The following is a 19,064-nucleotide window of genomic DNA, read 5'->3' as shown; positions in this document are numbered from 1 at the left end:
TTGTTTGGGATAGAGACTTCCGTGAAGGACAAGGATTGTGTTCTCTCACCTCCAATATTCCGCTTTTTTTTTAAAGGTTTGGGAGATAGCTCTTCCACTTCTGGTGTAATGATTGTGCTTTGGTACTTTGTTGTTTTGAACTAAATATATTACTTTAAAAAAACATATGACAACATATTTATATATTGATACATACATATTTATCTTGATTTAGTTATAAGCAATTAAGATTAACATAAAGGCACCATACAAAAGGTAAGGCAAAATCAATTTTCCAAATGTTCACCTGAAGGCAGTAAGAAAACTCATGGAAGTTATCAGTATGGAATTTTCTCAGCAAATCAAACAGGTATGCCTTTGAACGACAAGGAAAACATTTCCGTGGGCATAGAGTATAACATTTACAGTTTCCTTAGTAAGCTGCAGGTAGTCTGTATGAGCGTGTTACCATCTAAAATAAGAAAACTTCGTACATGCTGTGAAGCCAGCAGACAACTTTTAAAAAATCTCCAAGACCATGAATCCTGAACCACTCACCCATGCTGAGGAAGATCGAGTTCCTTTTCCAATTTTTGTGGACACTCAAGAGAAAATTTTGTTATCCACACAACCATATTCAGACCTTTAAAAACCATAAAATACTATGCATGACACCATATATAATTGTTGCTTATACCTGCGAGCAATAATCATCCATCTCCTCCTCTTTGCGTTGACGAAGTTCATCCTGGAGATCAGCAAAGAAGAATATCAGATCATGCAAATAAAGAGAAACATTCTATGTGGTTATTCATAACAAGGCAGCTACTTTAAGAAATAATAAATTAATTAAATGATTTTTAAAACTCCTCATGTCATCTTGAAGTACAAAGAACGGAAGGACTCTCTGATAAAAGATGATTTTTCCCAAGGACAATAGAAGCACTCTCTTCCTTTTTAAAAAAAGGATTGCTGGCTTGCCCAATCTCATGAACTACAGCTAGCAAAAAGGACCCCATTAAGAATCATAATGTTGTCACCGACATCTACAGTACCCCCAAGACCCCTCTCTCTGCAATGAGACCCCATACATGTGTAAGCACAAGAAAATTGACATTTCCCATACAGCAGAACACAGAGCATTGCAAACAAAGATGCGCAGAATCTTCATTTGCAGAATCACATCGAGAACAAAAGGTAGGCAAAAACCAAAATAGCTAGCAATGCATAGAAAGTATCTCTATTACTCGTACAATATTTCCAGCACTGAGGGAAGATGCCTTAACCAAATATCACGGCGGGCATCTTGCTGGCATAAACTCTGTCCATCCATCCAAGATTTTGAGGTGAGGCTTCTGTATCCACATTTTATAATCTCAGAAAAAGGTGCATCATCCAGCATTTGAAGAGACGGGCGATGCAAGCCTTCTTGAGCAGAGGATATGCCTCACTAGCTAGACTAGAGAGACAGTGCTCCCACTCACATTTCCAGGACCCTCGAACGAGGGCTCTCCTCTCACTTCTTGGTCCAGCCAACTGGCATGTATGGTAGCCCGTGTTGGGGATTAGATCTCTCTAATGCAGAGTGGGCTCGAGCAGAGCGCATCCAGGTTCTCATGCTATCAAAGATGATATGCAGTAAGCCAACAGGTCCCCACCAAATCATGCAGGCCAAGATTGGGTCATCTCCACTACAGTTCGATGCAACATTCAAGGTCATCACTTATCTATACAGGGTCAGATAATAAGGCGAGTGCACTTCAGGGCAACGCAGACTACCATGGCTAGGACTATCCTCCACATGGATAGATTACCTACCTTCCAATACAGCATCGATGTGCCATTTCTCTCGCTCACACACATTCACGACTTGGTGCTAGTGAAGCTCACCTTCTACAGAGATCACTATTTGTTGAGGGCTTTGTTGATCCTCCAGGATATACTTGGATCCACATCTGCCATCCATTGAGGATCTCTATTGGGCAGTTTCGTAGTTCGTGACACAGACTCTACATTAAGAGTGGGCAAGCTAAGGGATTACCGAGGGAGATTGGACAAGCAGACTTGTATCTTGTGCGACCTACAGGAGATCGAGTCAGAGGAGCATTTCATCTTCAGGTGCCCCCGTACTATGATCCGAGGCTGGTACTATTGTCTCTTCAAAGATAGCTTTGGACTTCTCTCCCACTTGCTATCATATCTAGATCACAGATGCTTAGCCCCCTTCATTCATGAGATAGTTAGGCATAAAGAGCACCTAATCAGATTACAGAGACAAGGAGAGGGACGCAAGCAGACTCATCTCAGAGCATGATCACAAAGTTCTTTCGAACAGATCACACTGACTACTCTTCCATGGGTAATCTGAGAGTTAGAGATCTAGAGCCAGCGACACGACACACCTGATAGAGTGAGGATGCAAAGATCATGCTTGGAGACATGTCTGGGGTGCGACCTACAGGAGTTACCATACCCCTCATCGGACACAGGGCCACAGCCAGGAGGCCACTCCGGACCACACACACACATAGCCGCTAGTGCTCTGTCTCTTATCTTATGCCACCAGAGCCCCACCAACCATAGGGTTCTTCATGACCTCCCTTCCAAGGACCTATATCTGCTATACTCGTCTAGACTTGACATTGGATTTGAAATGACACGATGATGATATAGATGGCGTTAGAACTATGTAGCACTGATGCTTTTATGACTATGTAGCATTTAGCATCTAGCATGGGTGATGATGCTCATTTTAGTAGCTCCCTCCACCCTTTTAGTTTGTTGTATCAGGTTTCTTATGGTCTCATAGACCCATTGGTCTTTGGAATACTTTAATAAACTTTCTTTCTTTCTTTCTTTCTTTCTTTCAATACGACGACACTTAGTTGAGTCATGCTCTCTAGATAATGTTCCCGACTAGCCTTATAAACCTACACATGCCGCAGTGGATACTTGGTGGGAGATTTTGATGAGCATTTTGCCATGGCATATTTGGAGATACAGATGCACAGGGGCTTTGGATGGCTCCTAGATCCACCCGGCACATACTGGCTAGTATATGGACAAATACCATACAAACTTTAATGGGTACTTGGGTGAGCACACAGGAGTCTTCCCGATCTTCTGCTAGAGGACAATTTCCCTCAGGGAGTGGAGTGGCTCCCCATTTTTCTCGTAGTCCACTGTACGGTTGAGGTGGCACTTTCAGCCTTGGTTTTTTTCTAGCTCAACATGATGAGCACGTTTTAGCCCACTTTGGGTGTTTTCTTCTTATGCTTTGCATGATGTATTTGAACCTTGATCTTTGCTCTTGGGGTTTCCTTCATACTTAATAGTAGAAGTCCGTTCATTGAAAAATAAAATAAAATATGCTAGGCACAAATGCACAAATGCTCGCTATGATCTCCCAACAAGTATCCACCAAGGCGTGTACAAGTCTGTCGGGAGAGAATGGGATAGAGTCAAGAGAGCATATCTCAACGGGATGTCAAATCGAGAAAGCATAAGAGGAGCTATGTGTCTCATAAAGCACTGAGGCTGCCACTGAGCCCCATGTGAACAAATTTGAAAACAGCTCCGCAATCCCCTTTCAGACAATCCTAGCCTTCATGCATTCCTAAAGCCAATGCTAAATGGATTCCTCAGCAGAGAGATAATATGGGCAAGAAGAGGAAGCCCCTCCATTGATTTCCTATAATCCCTCCATGAAACGAAAGCCAAAGTGATTTTTCTATTCCTGAGATAGCCTACATTCCTCCACATCTGCAGAAATCTGTAACTATTCCTAGTGAGAGGCTCTGGAGGGCATCCAAACCAAGCTGGAATCTCCTACTAACAGTCTAATGAAAGAACAGGAGGCTCTTCTCATCATTTCCTGCATCAATTCAATCCCATTCTATGAGGTCCCACAGCAAGTACTTTATGGGTACATCTCTATAAAGCCAAATCCTTCAGGGCTTAAAGAATTTTCTGTGATCGGGGGTCTAAATACCTACGAGAAGACAAAAAGCACTGCTCCACGTGACCCACAAATCTGACTATCTCAAAACGTGCATCCATGAGGATAACCCCAATTTTTGACCTGGATAACCTGCCTGCCCCTGGAGTGCACATCAAAGGCCAAGGCATCCCCATAAGTATCTCGCCAGAGACCGACTTGAAGAGAGATACATGTCCTCAAAAAGATCCCCATCCTCTCTAGATGTCCTCGAAAAGATCCCCATTCCACTAGGAGGACCGTGCCGTCTCTCATTAGTACAGAAGCAATCAAAGAGTAAGGCTAGATCAATTTGTTCAACCTTCTTCCACTCTCTCTAAGGTGACTAACAATCTGAAATCTATAATCATCTGGAAGGCTTCCTAGAGCCCATAGAGGAAGCAAAGTATCTCTCCCAATTAGATCATTGCATGTAACTAGAAGCACCTATAGGTCTACCATGCTCATTCAAAATGAAATCAGGCCTATCAAATTCTCCCTCCGAGGAGAAATGGATCCTTTGAACAACATTCTTGAAGCTGTCTTAAACTTTGCATGATGACAACCATAAAGGGGGAGGAAGGAATCCTAAGGTATGCAGAAGTAAAAATCATTCTAGTACTGTCCATCCAATGACCACATAAGGAAGGGATACAAGAACTAATGCATCGAATAATTAAATCTTTCCAAGGCTCATGTCCTGACGTAAGTCCCGTGACCGAAATTCCTTATCGATCTTTTGAGCTGAATGATACAATCCATAGAGTGGTACCAACAAGAGGAAACAATCTTTTTGAGCAATACTTTGTGATGACATGGCAATGCAAACCAAAGGTGAGAGTTCTAAATTAGGGGCACCCTGTAACAAAAAATATAGCCATAAGAAATTATACGGATAGCTCATGCCATTTGATCTGAGCTAGGTTCGGGGAAACTCTTTGGGGTCTGGTTTTAAGAGAGCATTATTTTTGTGATTTGTGTACATTAGTAAGACTTATCTGCAAAAGACATTTAACTGGATCCCAAATGGCCATCAAGGCACTCACGAAGTATAGATTTTAGTGCACACACATAACTAATTGGTCTGGTATTAAGAGATCACTAACTGTGAGCTGTGTACGTTTGTGAACTACAGTAGTACCAAGTAAGACATATCTGTAAAAGACATTAGATTGGATCCCAAATGGGCATTCAAGCACTCAAGAAGTATAAATTTTAGCACACACGTAACTAATTGGAGCTTAAGTATTAGCTTCAGGTTCATGACTTACAATGTTTTTGTGCTGACCGCTAGCCCACAAGCTGACAAGCACATGAGAGGCTAATGGAGGAAGAAGAAGAACGCTCATGATGTCGCATCAATGAGACATAAGGTGATTGGCAAGCCACAGATACACTTTCCATGCCCTCACAGAATGTATGATAATCCACATTGGCACACAGCATGCTCATCCACGTGTCAAGATCACAAAAATTGTAAAATTTTCAATCAAGTTCTCTTCATTCAAATTACATGACATAGGGATAGGATTAGGAGAGAGAAAATCACTTGTACATAGCATGAAAATTCGTTATTGTCAGAGGGTCCTGCCCCTGAACAACATCCAAAGAAAGCCAATGAGGAGGGGCATAATGCCAAGTCCATTGGAGGAACCTGTCGCAATCCCTACCTCTGAGAAAACCATGTGGGGAAACAAACAAAGGCATCCCACAAATGTTTAAGAAATTTTGCTGACTTTAGTAAACAGAGAGAAATTTGCACAGATTTCAGGAATGCCCCAAATTTTATGTGCTGGGACTTCAATTCTGATCAGGAACTGTGAAATCAGAAAAGATCCAATTTTGGAGCAACTAATCCATGAGATTCTGTCGATTATGAGGAGAATACCATAGAGAAGATTTAGCAACACGATGACTTACAAAAATACAGATGAGATGGACTCTTCAGCTAGTTTTCAATAGAGTCAATTGACAGAGTCGAAAGATGGACGTGCAACCTCTCCTGCTGGAAGCATCACATACAGTCCATTCAAAAGTTCTGGAATAAAGTCAAAATAGGATCCTTCGGGGCAGAAACACCTAGACCAAGCTCAAGAATTTCGTTGAAGAGGTAGGGCCGGCAAGACTGGGCCTTCTCGGGTCTTTCACAGAGGTGTACAGTGCAACGGCTGTGGAATGAGCCCCATAGAATCTCCAAGATGGTCAATTATGATCTCTACTTTCGCATGTGGGAAATGAAACCGACTACCAGAAAATGAAGCTTCCTCCCTGGAATACCAACATGACGCAGTTGTGGTAGGCAGATAGAACCATTGCCAAACTGTTGGAAGGGCTTAGCATGTCATCAGCAAACGAGAGCCCGGAATAGCCGCTTAAGTGGAGAGCCTCGCCAGAGAAAAGGTCGACTAAAGAAATAGAGACTTCACACATACATTTTGCCCGGAAAACCTTCAGAAGAAACATACGTCGAACAGTAAGATGAAAACAACTTGGCCACGAGCTGCCTTCTGTCAGCAGGGTATAAGATACTATAGCAGGACTGTAAAAACTCTTCCACCAAAAATCGTGATGGCAGGAGCAGCGAATAGCAAGCCGTGCAAGCAACAAGTCGTAGCATAGAGAAAACAATGGAATGCTAAGATGACAACGTTCATGAACGTCTGATTGCAAATAGCCAAGAGCTAGAAGATGTGTGCAGAGTTTGCTCCTCAACTGTGGACAGATTTAGTCTCTTCCTTCATGACAATAAACTACAGACTATCAAGGCGAACGAGCCAGCTCTTGATACCACATGTTGGAACTCTGGTAGGGAGAGGAGCAAGATAACTCTAGGAATCAGAAAGGAAAACGGGCAAACAAAATGAAATGGAAATGGAAAGGAAATGAAAGCTATGAACAAGTACTCACATGTAGACCAATATAGCTTGACTAGATTGATTTTTTACAAGTGAAGGTACAACACTCATATAGAGTGGACACACTTTTTTGGTAAACCCATGAGAAGTATATTATCAGCAAGATTTACATGAGGGTCTCAAAAACAGAGAGCCTCAACAGGAAATCAAAAGCAAAGAGAAACTATTTCCAGGCATGACTGAGGAAGATCTCCTTGATGGCAAGCATCATAGATAGATTGCCGTAGGGAGAGTCTGAAATATTCATAAGATTGCAAGAGCGGATTCCCAAAATATCTCATGTTGTGATCCTGCCATATGGTCCAAAAAGCCCAATATCTGACCCAGTACAAGAATAAAGAGTAATGGACCAAGGTTGTAGGAAGTCCTTTTGGGAAACATATAGAGTGGACACACATGCACTCAAGTACCATATGTATATGAGATAACTCCCAATATGCCACATGGCACTCTCCCACACAAAGACTCATAAAACTAGTTTCTAGTACACACTAGAACACGCTCTTTGACTATGATTTCTCCAACAGTTTAGACCGTGTGTAAACACGGCTTCACAAGAAATCGCTTGAACACATCACTCTAGAGCTCAACTTTGTTAAGACTTTGAAAGATTTTGCAAGAAAGAAAAAAATTGCTTGATTATATTCTTGATAGAGCACTATACAAACAGGAGGATACCTCTGGTATCTCATATAATCATAAGAAACACTGTAGATTGGATCTTTTTTTATTTGATGATATAACAGCCATACTTCCTATCCAGAGGTATCAGAGAATTCATCATAAGACAAGAGCTGACATGTTTTATATTCCACCATGTGTTGTTTTCAAACAGTGAAAAATGATATTTATTCCGAATCCACCATGTGTCTTGCAAGTCAAAGAAGGAGCATAAAAGATCTATTTATGTTAACCTGTGTAGGCTGAGATGACAAAGATGGAGCAAAACCACGCCGCAGTCTGCTCCTGCTCAAACTTAGACCAAGCACCAATGAGAAACCAGATCCATCCACACTAAGCCATGCTTCCCAAGTATCATCCTCTCCCATGAACAGAGCATGCAAACCCTGAGATTTAAACATCCAACAAATAATCACCGTTTAAAATCAACAAAAAAATACTTGTTTTGATAACCTCCTTCAAGTGTAGATGAATATTAACCCTCTCTCGTTTAATAAGTTGACCTAAAGTTCTTTCATACAAGATTTTGAGACTATCAGAATATTTCTGAGTGAAAAAACATGCACAAACTAAGAGCATTCTGAAATGACTAATTCCAGTGGTTAGTCTGCAAGTTCGCAAGGTAACATACTTGGCTTTTCCCCTCTATCTCATCTGCCCCTTACAAGCTTGATTCCCTCAAATAAATTATCATCACTTTCACTACTCCTTCATGCACAGGCACTAAAAAGATATTCAGGGGTTCATTAACATTCCATGAACCTTGGTAGCACCCTGTAAATTAACTCGTGCAGCAAATTTGCCTGAAGGTTGAAAAGTCCGCCGATGCCAAATCTGCAGGGTAAAATTCTGCACGTTAGCCCTTTTGCATCAGTTGCCTAGTACAAAATTTTCAAGTGAAGGAACAATGAAACTATTTCATCAACGTACATGAGGGACTGTTTGTTTTATATATTAAAAAGCGCCTAAGGCTTAGAAGTCTTGACCATTATTATTTGAATAGCCCCAAGAGAGAAAGACATGGTGAAGACAAGCGTGATGATCATTTGTTATCTGTGATCATGATGGTAATGGTGGAGCAGAAGCAACAGGGTTGAGGATGATAATTGCCTCGGAAACCACAAAAACAATGCAAACCTGACTTCGATAGGCAAATTCAAGCTGCTCTGAAATATCTTCACGCAGAGGCAACCAATCAAGTCCCCCTTTCTGAACAAACCAATGGCCACGCAACACTCGTCGATGATCACCACTCCAGTATACTGGAAAGCATCGTCTTAGAAACAAGTCAACCTAGTTTCAAATCAGATTCACTTTGTTAGGCGTTTTCTTTACTAGTCATCCACAGAATTTGTTAGAACACATGGGATTTACCAAAGAATGGAAGAAATTATCCTAAAAATAGCCTTACAATGTAATATGTCAACAACCCACAAAAGAAACGAGATGAAACATGCACATTCCATGTGAATAGCAAAAGATTATCCAAAAGGTAGTATAACAGCTTGGAAACTGGCTTATAGTATTCCTGAGCTAACTTGGCACTGCTCCTCCACTCTAGTTGTGCTGATGAGGAAGGGCTCCAAAGATTCAGGGCGAGGCAAGATTCCAGCAAGGCCAACCAATGTCAGAACACGGTCCACCGAATGAGCCACGCTAGTTTAGAAGGCGGTGACCTCGCCTTACAAAGTCGGCAAGCTTTCCTTTAGATAGAGGATGTTGTAACAGAGGTAGAGAAGTTGTTGGCCTAGAACTTCAGAACTAGACTGTTGTGAGTCCAGGCAGAAAAGGGCTTATAGAGCTTCTAAGCCCGTCGAGGCATAGGGACAAGGAATTATTGAGTTGAGCTGTTGACACTGCGCAGCCATGAGCTGTTGTAAACAGAGGTCTCGTTTATAATACAATTGATGCTGGGTTCTACAATTGTCTATTCCTTTCCACTTTAGCATTCTTGCCTCTCTTTATATGTCACCCTCTGTTAGTCTTTCAATGTCCATTCCATTTGTTTCCATAATGACTTACAGCCGTGCACAGCCTCTCCATTGTAGAGCTTGTGTGCACAGTGACAGTCACCTCTAAGGGATCAACCACTGGAGCAGCAAGCTGAAGGGCAAGCCGTTCTGACATCTGCAGAACTGAAGCGCCAGAGGCGACCTCCGCAAGGACTCACCGATAGTCCCTACTCGGAGAGAAGAAGATCTCCCTCATCCAAGCCATAGAGATAACGCCGAGCTACTCCAAGGAAACGATAACGACAGTCTTCTAGCCGGAGACGCACTGTTGGGGTAACTCAATCCTTCTAACATCAACTAGAACAAGTTGATCAAGACGAGCACTGAGGACACAGCTTGAAGGATAGTCAAGGTGAGAGTTAACTCTTGGTTAACTGTAGGTGAGCTCGCAACACAAAACTCGGACTATCAAGTGGAGGTGGCAAGTGACAAGGAAGCGGCAAAGACCCAGGCGGTGCTGACGAGGACGAGCTTCAAAGATTCGGGGTGAGGCAAGATTCCAGCAAGACCAACCGACAAGAAGGGAAAAGACCGCCAACAATCCTTTAGGTTGCCTTGATCTTCAAATGTCGAAAGAAAAACCTAACACATTGATTGAATTTTTCACCCACTGCCTCACATAATCCCCTAGTGGTCTCTCCATCCATCATGTCACCATGAATAGGTACAACCAGCCTCATGCCTCTTCGTGTGCTTGGTGTATCCCACATTAACAGGATCCACCTTTTCATTGAACGAGCGCACCCCTTCATGACGAGACGTGATCTCTTTCTTCAAGGGATGAATCCCATAGTGAAAGGTCACATCCTTTCACCCAAGGGACGCACCATTCTTCCATGAAGGATCACACCCCTTCATTCTTTGGGATTTACCCCATGTGAAGGACACACCTCCTCACACAAAGGGTCACACTCGTTCGCAAAAAGACAGACTCACGAGCCGAAAGGACGCACCCTTTCACGAAGGGACATACCCTTTCATGTAGAGACACATATGCACACCTTTTGAATGGATGCACCCAGTCAAGCCACATACATGATAAGGTACCTAATCGCATGCTTCACGAAAGGGCACACCCATCCAAAAAAGGCGCAATCCTTTCATGCCATGCACATGTTAGGGTACCTACTCAAATCCTTTCACGCCACGCACATGTTAGGGTACCTACTCAAATCCTTTCACAAAGGGACACACCCCTTCATGACAAAAGGGTGCCATGTTGAAAGTTCACGCTCAACTGTGATCATGTGTGCATAGCACCATCATGTGATCATATGTGCATAGCACTAACCCAATAGAGTGCTATAAAGGTTAGATGCCCTAACCCTAACCCTAAATGGGTTTGTATATATTCTACATTTTCAAATAAATCTAGTGTACAGTTAGTCATTTGTAGTGTGCTCTCTAGCTATGCCCTCTCTCCTCATCTCCACTCTTCTCTCCCCTCTTCATATTTTGTCATGGTATCAGAGTATGGTTCTGCCTTCCGTTGAGGCACCATCCTCCTTGTGAGAGTGAGAGAGATCAATCGAGAGATTGAGCGATTGCGAGCTTACTCCATTCACTTCCGTTGAGTGAAGGATTTCCTTTCTTTTAAGAGATTTTTCCATCCATGAGAGGTATTCTCTTTGAGTTTCCATTCATTCTTCCGTAAGAGAGTGATCTTCTTCGAGAGACTCAGTGAGTTCATTGAGAGATTCATATAAGAGAGATAGGGAGAGAAAGAAAGGTTGATTCTGAAAAATTGAGAGAGACATATCTTTGTTCATCCAGAGAGCTTGAGAACCCCCTATGACAAGCTTAGCTGACTTCTACAGCAAGCACTTCAAGCATTCACAACTTCAGCCATCTGCTACCCTCTACAACAAATCTGGTCTCTACAACAAGCTCCTTCCATAATCAGTGCCAGCATACTCACAACACATCAGCTCAACCAACTGAGCAAGATGACCTAAGGCGTCCTTCTATATAGCTGCTCCACATGCTTCCTACGAGCAACCTTATTCCGACTTCCACGAGCCAAACGGACAGCCGCCACAATAGAATACCTTGCAAATCTCGGCTCCCGGCCATCGTCAACTTCTGCTGCAACTCCCAGCCGACCGACTATAGCTCTTGCACCTCCAAGCCTCACGGCTCCTAAACCGTCCACAATAGTGCCTTCTTCAACGACTGACAACAGTTCCAGCCACCAGCGACCCTACGTCAACTACAACGTCTAAGGCCTTGAGACCCGCCTCTCCAACAGCCGCCGCCACAAGACGTGCAGCCCAGCTCCATACTGCAACAATGACTCAGCAAAGCAACAACGCCATAGCTACGGTCTGCTGCAACTCTTCATCAACCTCTTCCTCTTCATGGTAGCATAGGCACCAACACCACGATGAGCTGCACCATCACAACCTCTACAAGTGACTACTCCATCGGCAAGGCAGCTCCACGGACAACCCTCCGAGCTCTAGACCAGCTTCCATAGCCTTAACGCCAAGCTCGGCCTCCTTCAACATCCTTGCCTCAAAGTGCCAGCAGTGACCAGGTTGCTCATGATGGCTGTCTCAAGCCTTCACCAACAAAAACACTCCATAGCCAACGCCTCCATACCTAGCTACATGCCTAGCTCCAACGACGCATGCAACGCACAGACGAGCCAACCGCGAACCCGACCATCTGCAAATAGCTCCATCTCCAATGGCGTAGAGAAATAGCTAGCACCTTAGCACCTTCTGCAGCACCAACGAACCTGCCAACGACCGCCTCGCCAAGCTCCAAAACGAAAACGTCGCATCCAACAAGGCGGTCGGAATCTCTTTGATTCCGTCGAAATCTTTTCTAGATTCCGGTGCCCCATAACCCGACACGTGGCATTCTAATCAAAACTTATCCTCAAGGTCAAGGCACTGAGCATGGTCACAAAATTGCCACGTGGCATCTTATCTGGCCACGTCAACCTCTGGCACCCAAGTGCCACGTCATCGTTATCTACCACATAGCAACCGACTGTCACGTTAGCAGACCTTATCCTCTAGCCACAATCTTGCATCATTGCTAACATCAGAAGATAACAAGTTAGTCAAACAGAACCTGGGGTTAGTCAACCATACCATGGTTAGGTCAACCAGTGCCACCTCAGTTATCCAGTCATCACTCACCCTTGCAGGCATAGTTACCTCTTCATAGGCACTTCATGTGACCACTCCTGCCACCTCAGCACAGGGCTCCACAGGCACACCTCTTGCTAGGCACAGTGCCACATCATCACTGCATGTGACTCACAATGCCACATCATCATTGAGCACATTTGCACTCCTTTTGCCCCTCCACCTAGATCAAGTCGTATCTCTTGATCCAAGAAGAATTTGAGGGCGCTCCAAAAAGGAAAATCGCTCAATTTTTTGTGCTCTACGCGCTCATCACATCATGCGTACATTTCAGCGCAAGTATCACTCACTTTTGAGCTTCAACGACAAATCCACTTCCTACATGCACATCAGCCTCTACATCGACGCATCTGACCCAACACTTAAAAAGAACAAAAGAAAAGAAATTATTTGATGTTCTTTCATCGATGGACAGTTGGTATAGATCTAGATCAAAGTAGACTAGATAGCCATAGAGGGGACGCTTTAAATCTCCCCAAGTTGTCAATCTAAGCCATGCCCGAAATTTTCGACTAGTTCCTACTCGGAGTCAGTCCCTACGCTCACATACGATTTCACATCATCACATTACCTGAAACCTGACATTCATCAGTTCAGTGAGCAGACTTCAGAGTTTTCAGAGGCATTGCCGATCGTTCAATGGACAGATAGCATATTATTTAATTTCACACACACATGCCATCATTGTAAAGCCTATTCGGCTATTTTCACGGCATTATGCACATCATTTCAGCCTTGTAAAGCCTCTTGGCTATTCCCGGCATCATTTGCCACACAAGCCTTGTAATACGGATCGGATTTTATCTATTGCAGTTCTATCTTCACTAACAATTCCGATTTCACTTGCTACAGTCAGTGTTTTGCAGTTGGTAAAAGATGTACTCTATGTTCCGAAGCTCAGCAAGAACCTCTTGTCAGTAGGTCAAATGACGGAACACAACTATCGAGTCATCTTCGATGGAGATGAATGCACTATCAGAGACAAATCCAAAAGATGTCAGCTAGTGGCAAAAGGTGTCAAGGAAGGACGCTTGTACAGAATGCTAGCTACAGTACTAGATAAGCATGCCATGTCAACTCAACCGCAATAGATGCCACTATTTGCAAAATGGCACAAGAGATATAGTCATGTCAACTTCAAGTACTTATTAGATCTCAGGAATCGGAATATGGCAATTGGGATTCCAAAGCTACAGTTTCTTGGAACAGTTTGCGAAGCAGGCTACTTCGGCAAACAAAAGCGAACCAACTTTGGCAGAAGTACCTCTCAAGCACGAGGTATTCTTGATTTGATACATACAGATGTATGGGGTTATGCCCAGACCCGCAGCATCAATGGTTCACTTTACTACTTGACTTACTACAACAGATATTGTTGGGTCTACTTTCTGAAAGAGAAATCTAAAGTGTTTTCCATATTTCATGAATTCAAAGCCATGGTAGAAAACCAGACAGGCAGAAAGATCAAAGTCATGAGATCAAATAGAGGAGGTGAATACATGTCTTCAGCATTCATGAACTTTTGCAAAAATCACGGCATTCGAAGACAATTCACTTGTGCACATACTCCCCAGCAGAATGCAAGAGCTGAAAGGAAGAATGGGACTTTAGAAGACACTGCTAGAGCAATGCTTAGTGAGAAGCATCTTCTGAATCAGTATTGGGCAGAAGCAATAGTCAATGCAAACTACTTGCTTAATCAGCTTCCGATACAACCGATACAAGGTATGACACCTTACGAAGCATTCATTGGACACAAGCCACACATTGGGCATCTCCGCATATTTGGTTGCATAGCATATGCCCACATACATGATGATCATCGTAGAAAATTGGATGTGAAGTCACGCAAATGCATCATGGTTGGCTATAATGAAGAAAGCAAAGCATATAAGTTGTATGATCCCATCAACCGAAAGGTCATCATCTCCAGAGATGTAATCTTTGATGAGGAATCAAAATGGAAAATCTCAAACACACAGGAGATAGACGCACCGATTACTCAGTCATCTACACAAATGGTTGATGAAGAAGAGCAAGAATTGCCAGCAACACCCCAAGCAGAGCCACAGCAGCTCAAACGGTCTACTAGGGAAAGCAGACCTCCAACCAGATTGACATATGCTTAGAAAGGCAAAGCATTCAGGTTGAAACTACCAACTATGCTCTTATGACTACCATCATGGCTACAGAAGAGCCAGTGTACTTCGAAGATGCAGTAGACAAGCCAGAATGGCAAACTGCTATAAATGAAGAAATATTTGGGAATTATGCGACCTTCCACAAGGAAAGAAGGCCATAGTAAATAAATGGGTATACAAAGTGAAGTACAATCCAGATGGAAGTATTCAAAGATACAAAGCCAGACTAATTACAAAAGAATTTGCACAGCAATATGGTCAAGACTATGATGAGACTTATGCTCCAGTAGCAAAGATGGATTCCATACGGTTCTTGATATCACTAGCAACACTCAGCCGATGGAATGTGTACCAGCTCGATGTCAAGAATGCATTTCTCAATGGTTATCTAGACGAGGAAGTCTACATGCAACAACCAACAGGTTATGTTGAACCTAGAAAGGAGAAAAAGGTTTGCCATCTCAAGAAAAGTCTCTACGGCTTAAAGCAAGCATCCAGAACTTGGTACAGCAGAATTGACAAGTATTTTGTCAATCTGGGATACATGAAATCCAATGCAGATCATACACTCTACTACAAAGTTCAAGGGGAAGACATTACTATTGCACTTTTATACGTAGATGATCTGATTGTGACAAGAAGCAAGGATAGCTTCATCAAAAAACTAAAACAAGATTTATCTACAGAGTTCGACATGAAAGATCTTCGACTTATGCACTATTGTCTTGGTATTGAGTTCTAGAGAGATTCAGATAGCACATTTATGAAACAACTCCAGTATGTTGGCAGTCTCTTGAAGAAGTTTCATATGGTAGATTGCAAGATTGCAGCCACTCCCATGGAACAGATTTTGAAACTTACAAAAGATTCAAAAAAGCCTACAATCAATGACAAGTACTACAGACAACTCATCGGATCTCTTATATATCTGACTATCACACGGCCAAATATCTAATATGCAATAAGTTCACTAGCACAGTTTATGGCAAATCCAAAACAGTCTCATTGGAATGCAACCAAAAGAGTCTTCAGATACATCAGAGATATAAGACAGTTTGGGATAAAATACAAAGGAAGTCATCCACGGTTGCATGAATACTGTGACAGTGACTATGCCGGAGATCATGAGACCAAGAGATCCACACAGGGATATGCATTTTCCTTGGTCAAGGTGCTATATCATGGTTGTCAAACAAACACCCAACTGTTTCTCTATCTTCAAATGAAGCAAAATATAGGATACTCACTATAGGTACATGTGAGGCTAATGGCTCAGAAAACTTTTGTCAGAAACAGATTACTTTGATGAGTCCAAGCCAACAACAATATACTGTGATAATCAATCCGCTCAAGCATTGGCCAAGAATCCAGTATATCACTCCACGACAAAGCACATTGATGTCAGAGAGCACTTCATCAGAGAAAGAGTGTTACTTGGTGACATCACACTGCAGCATTGTAATAGCAATGAGAATGTTGCAGATATCTTTACCAAACTAGTCAGTAAAGAGCTTTTCGAGAAACACCGACTAGCTCTTGGTTTGATGCAGAGGAAGGAAATCCCATTAAAGGGGTGTGATGAAATGTGATGCTCAATCCTTCTTCGATTCCCCAGATTCATCATCTTGAGGGAAGGCCTACTTCATGATGTTGATCTTAAGGGAAGGTGTTGAGAGTTCACGTTCAACATCATGTGATCATGTGTGCATAGCACCATCATGTGATCATATGTGCATAGCACTAACCCAGTAGAGTGCTATAAAGGAAAGGGTTAGATGCCCTAACCCTAACCCTAAATGGATTTGTATATATTCTACATTTTCAACTAAATCTAGTGTATAGTTAGTCATTTGTGGTGTGCTCTCTAGTTGTGCCCTCTCTCCTCATCTCCACTCTTCTCCTCTCCTCTCTTCATATTTTGTCATGCCAAGCACCCACCCTATATTAAGAGTCACATGGGTATTTCAAACAAAATCAACCGCTTTACCTAACATCATTTGCTCCTTCCCAAGGGTCACGCCCCTCTAGAAGGACACCCTTTGCAGTTTTCCATTAGTAAACCCCACCCCCTTTTTGAAAGACCGTGTGCAAGCAAGCACTTCTTGCAACCTATCACAATCCAGCCAACAAATCCCCTAACATCTGGCACCCTGCATCTTTCCCTATGCTGCTCGGAATTCATGTTGTATTACCCCCCTGTCCCCCCCCCCCAAACAATGAAAATCCCCATACTGCACCTCATTTGCCACATATAGCCTCTCTTGAACCTCTATAGATCGCCCTATAGGAACCATCATTTATTGTTTAGTCCCCTTGCATTTCTACAAATCGCCGTACAAGAACCCTCATGTGCCGTATAGTCCATCTACACCTCTGCGAATTTGTTGTTCATCCATAACTTGAAAGTTCATCACCGTCTACTTGGATGAGTTCCTCATCTTCAACAAATCCTTGATCGAACACAAGCAACATCTTCGACAAGTTGTTGAAGTTCTATACATCAACATCGAGAAAAGTGAGTTCTTTTGTACGAACCTAAAATATTTGGAATATGCTATTTCATCACAAGTCATCTTAGTTGATCCCAAATAAGATCAAGGTGGTTCATACTTGGCCCACTCCAAGGAACATGATGTACAATCTTTTCTTGCAAATCTCCCATTTTGAGGTCATGATCGATGCTTTCGACATTGCTACTTGAGTAATCTTAATGCAAGAAGATAGAGTTATTGCTTTTGACAGCCATAAACATTTGGACATCTAGACCAATATCCGGTTTATGACACAATTCTTTGCGATTGTCCGCACATGGAAACATTAACTTATTGGAGCCAACGACTCTATGGTGAAAATAGGTAATCTACTCATTAGAGTATATTTTAACTCAGCCAATTCTCCAAGATTGCAGCGCCTATGTCCAGACTTTTGAAAGGTACTACAGCTTTTCAATGGCTTTTCAAAAAAGAGTATAGTTTCCAATAGCTTAAGAAAGCAGTCACTACAACACCAGTTTATGGGTATTGCTGACCCAAATCTCCCCTTTGAGGTCATGACCGATGCTTTGACAGTCTTGATGCAAGGAGATAGAGTTACTACTTTTGACAGCCATGTACGTTTTGAAATCTAGACCAAATATCTGGTTTATGACAAAGAGTTACTTGCTATTGTTCATGCCTACCGCACTTGGAAATATTATTGTATGGGAGCGGACTCCGTGTGAAAAAGATTGCCACCCATTCAAGTATATTTTTACTCACCTAATTATGAATGTTCGACAAGCATATTACTAGAATTTCTAGAACATTTTCATATGACAGTTGAGTACATTCCAAGATTACACAATGTGGTTGCAAATGCTCTTAGCATCTTACCTCTAGCCTTTGCTATGGTAATCACTACTCTTTCTATTGATATCCTGGATTCTTTCTAAGAAAAATCTACACACAATAAAGTCTTCAGCACAACAGGTATAAGTTCTTTTCAAGGATCAATCATCTCCTTCGGAAAAAAAGATTTTCTCATCGTGTTAGGGGTTAGCTAGGCACCAATAACTAAGTCTAGTCCTAAGTATTAGTCTTATCTTTCAGTTGTCATAGCTAGCATGTAAAAATAGTTATTAAGTTACTTGCATATAACTTATTGGTACTCGTGTTAAGAGCCTTTGCAGTCTGATGAGAATCTGACATTGGTCAGATCGCAATCATACTTTGTTATCCAATTCTATGTTGATCTCCTACTATGATATGATGATGATGAATACAAGGAAGTACTTTTTGATATGTATTTGCTGTTTCCAATGCGAAGTTGAATAATTATACGTTTCAACGTGTTCCTTATCTGTTTTTGACTCCGTGTTTGAGTATCATCCTAGAAAAACGACCTTCTATATTACCAGATCGTATTTTTGCTCCGCATGACAGAGATGAACAATGAACATTTGTTGAAAGAGCATCATGTAGTTCCATATGTATCACATCCAAGCATCAACAAAACATGCAGGTACTTAGTACAACTTATAAATAGCCTCGTAGAAGGAGTGTCATTAAGATCTTTTTATTCAGAACACAAACTCGATGCCAGAGACTACCTAATGTCAGGTTGACTACTTTCAAGTCATACTTTTTGGTGTCTTGCTTTGGGCACTAGGGAGGAACATGTGTTTCAATGTTAGATTTCGTTCTTCCCCTCATGGTCGGACATGG

At 42.3% G+C, this 19,064-nt stretch overlaps 1 protein-coding gene across 1 annotated transcript in view; it reads right to left on the bottom strand.

Moving 5' to 3' along the window:
- Positions 1-19,064, bottom strand: part of LOC147900830 (phospholipase SGR2-like) — a 210,065-nt gene that overhangs the window by 129,644 nt on the left and 61,357 nt on the right. The window contains exons 4-7 of the mRNA XM_087375771.1: positions 8,689-8,844; positions 8,314-8,385; positions 7,785-7,937; positions 677-727 (exon numbers count right to left, since the gene is read on the bottom strand). Of these exons, the coding sequence (XP_087231897.1) occupies positions 677-727; positions 7,785-7,937; positions 8,314-8,385; positions 8,689-8,844 (432 nt within the window). The remainder of the gene's footprint in view (positions 1-676; positions 728-7,784; positions 7,938-8,313; positions 8,386-8,688; positions 8,845-19,064) is intronic.

This window comes from Dipteris shenzhenensis, chromosome 6, assembly GCF_047967505.1.
Source record: "Dipteris shenzhenensis isolate YYH24624 ecotype China chromosome 6, Dip_SZ_1.0, whole genome shotgun sequence".
NCBI classification, from domain to species: domain Eukaryota; kingdom Viridiplantae; phylum Streptophyta; class Polypodiopsida; order Gleicheniales; family Dipteridaceae; genus Dipteris; species Dipteris shenzhenensis.
This window is presented reverse-complemented; position numbering and strand designations above follow the sequence as displayed.